The sequence below is a fragment of the Nanorana parkeri genome, unplaced genomic scaffold, assembly GCF_000935625.1.
Source record: "Nanorana parkeri isolate BGI_ZX_2015 unplaced genomic scaffold, ASM93562v1 scaffold3509, whole genome shotgun sequence".
Lineage (NCBI taxonomy): Eukaryota > Metazoa > Chordata > Amphibia > Anura > Dicroglossidae > Nanorana > Nanorana parkeri.
The window spans coordinates 42,454-44,865 of record NW_017309777.1 but is presented as its reverse complement, the minus strand read 5'-3'; the positions used below and the strand labels follow the sequence as shown (position 1 = coordinate 44,865).

At 61.1% G+C, this 2,412-nt stretch overlaps 1 protein-coding gene across 1 annotated transcript in view; it reads left to right on the top strand.

The window, feature by feature from the left end:
- Positions 1-2,412, top strand: part of LOC108803224 (nuclear pore complex protein Nup98-Nup96-like) — a gene marked incomplete at both ends in the record, with an annotated part of 46,228 nt that overhangs the window by 1,427 nt on the left and 42,389 nt on the right. The window contains 1 exon segment of the mRNA XM_018575065.1: positions 1,757-1,954. Coding sequence (XP_018430567.1) covers positions 1,757-1,954 — 198 coding nt within the window.

Below are 2,412 nucleotides of genomic sequence, written 5' to 3'. Positions count from 1 at the left end.
TAATGGGCACAGGGATGGTGGGGGCCCCTCATAATGGGCACAGGGATGGTGGGGGCCCCTCATAATGGGCACTGGGATGGTGGGGGGCCCCTCATAATGGGTACAGGGGGTGTACAGACCCGGGAACTCAGCACAGGGATGGTGGGGGCCCCTCATAATGGGCACAGCGGGGTACAGACCCGGGAACTCAGCACAGGGATGGTGGGGCCCCTCATAATGGGCACAGCGGGTGTACAGACCCAGGAACTCAGCACAGGGATGGTGGGAGCCCCTCATAATGGGCACAGTGATGGTGGGAGCTCATCATAATGGGCACAGCGGGGTACAGACCCGGGAACTCAGCACAGGGATGGCGGGAGCTCCTCATAATGGGCACAGCGGGGTACAGACCCGGGGACTCAGCACAGGGATGGCGGGAGCTCCTCATAATGGGCACAGCGGGGTACAGACCCGGGGACTCAGCACAGGGATGGCGGGAGCTCCTCATAATGGGCACAGCGGGGTACAGACCCGGGGACTCAGCACAGGGATGGCGGGAGCTCCTCATAATGGGCACAGCGGGGTACAGACCCGGGGACTCAGCACAGGGATGGCGGGAGCTCCTCATAATGGGCACAGCGGGGTACAGACCCGGGGACTCAGCACAGGGATGGCGGGAGCTCCTCATAATGGGCACAGCGGGGTACAGACCCGGGGACTCAGCACAGGGATGGCGGGAGCTCCTCATAATGGGCACAGCGGGGTACAGACCCGGGGACTCAGCACAGGGATGGCGGGAGCTCCTCATAATGGGCACAGCGGGGTACAGACCCGGGGACTCAGCACAGGGATGGCGGGAGCTCCTCATAATGGGCACAGCGGGGTACAGACCCGGGGACTCAGCACAGGGATGGCGGGAGCTCCTCATAATGGGCACAGCGGGGTACAGACCCGGGGACTCAGCACAGGGATGGCGGGAGCTCCTCATAATGGGCACAGCGGGGTACAGACCCGGGGACTCAGCACAGGGATGGCGGGAGCTCCTCATAATGGGCACAGCGGGGTACAGACCCGGGGACTCAGCACAGGGATGGCGGGAGCTCCTCATAATGGGCACAGCGGGGTACAGACCCGGGGACTCAGCACAGGGATGGCGGGAGCTCCTCATAATGGGCACAGCGGGGTACAGACCCGGGGACTCAGCACAGGGATGGCGGGAGCTCCTCATAATGGGCACAGCGGGGTACAGACCCGGGGACTCAGCACAGGGATGGCGGGAGCTCCTCATAATGGGCACAGCGGGGTACAGACCCGGGGACTCAGCACAGGGATGGCGGGAGCTCCTCATAATGGGCACAGCGGGGTACAGACCCGGGGACTCAGCACAGGGATGGCGGGAGCTCCTCATAATGGGCACAGCGGGGTACAGACCCGGGGACTCAGCACAGGGATGGCGGGAGCTCCTCATAATGGGCACAGCGGGGTACAGACCCGGGGACTCAGCACAGGGATGGCGGGAGCTCCTCATAATGGGCACAGCGGGGTACAGACCCGGGGACTCAGCACAGGGATGGCGGGAGCTCCTCATAATGGGCACAGCGGGGTACAGACCCGGGGACTCAGCACAGGGATGGCGGGAGCTCCTCATAATGGGCACAGCGGGGTACAGACCCGGGGACTCAGCACAGGGATGGGGGGGGCCCCTCATAATGGGCACAGCGGGTGTACAGACTAGTTGTATGTGAGCAGCTTGTAATGGTGTTCTGTCTTTCTCCAGGTGGACTCTTTGGTACCGGCACATTCAGCCAGCCAGCCGCCTCCTCCACCAGCTCGGCGTTCGGTTTCGGAGCAGCGGCCGGTACAACAAACGCCTTGTTCGGATCGACGAATACCGGAGGAGCAGCAGGGGGAGGGGGAGGTCTCTTCTCATCCCAGAACAATGCCTTTGGACAGACAAAGCCTTCGACTTTTGGCAGTGAGTGACCGATCCCGGCTACACCGGCACTTTACATACATAGTACACGCCCCTTGCCCCACACACTGAGCAGTCAGTATCCATGGCCAGCACTCCGATGGTACTGAAACTATAAATCCCCCCCATACGATCATCACTCACTGGGTCATGTTCTCTTGGTCTGGTCCTCCTATTGGCTTGTGGACAGTTATAATATGGAATGGAACTGGAACCTCTCCCTTAGATTTCTCACTCTTTGGATCATCCGTGTGGTCTGGTCCTTCCCTCAAGTCCTCACTCATTGGGTCATGCTTGGTTGGTCTGGTCCTTCCCTCAAGTCCTCACTCATTGGGTCATGCTTGGTTTGGTCCTCTCCTTCCCTCATCAAGTCCTCACTCATTGGGTCATGCTTGGGTGGTCTGGTCCTTCCCTCATCAAGTCCTCACTCATTGGGTCATGCTTGGGTGGTCTGGTCCTTC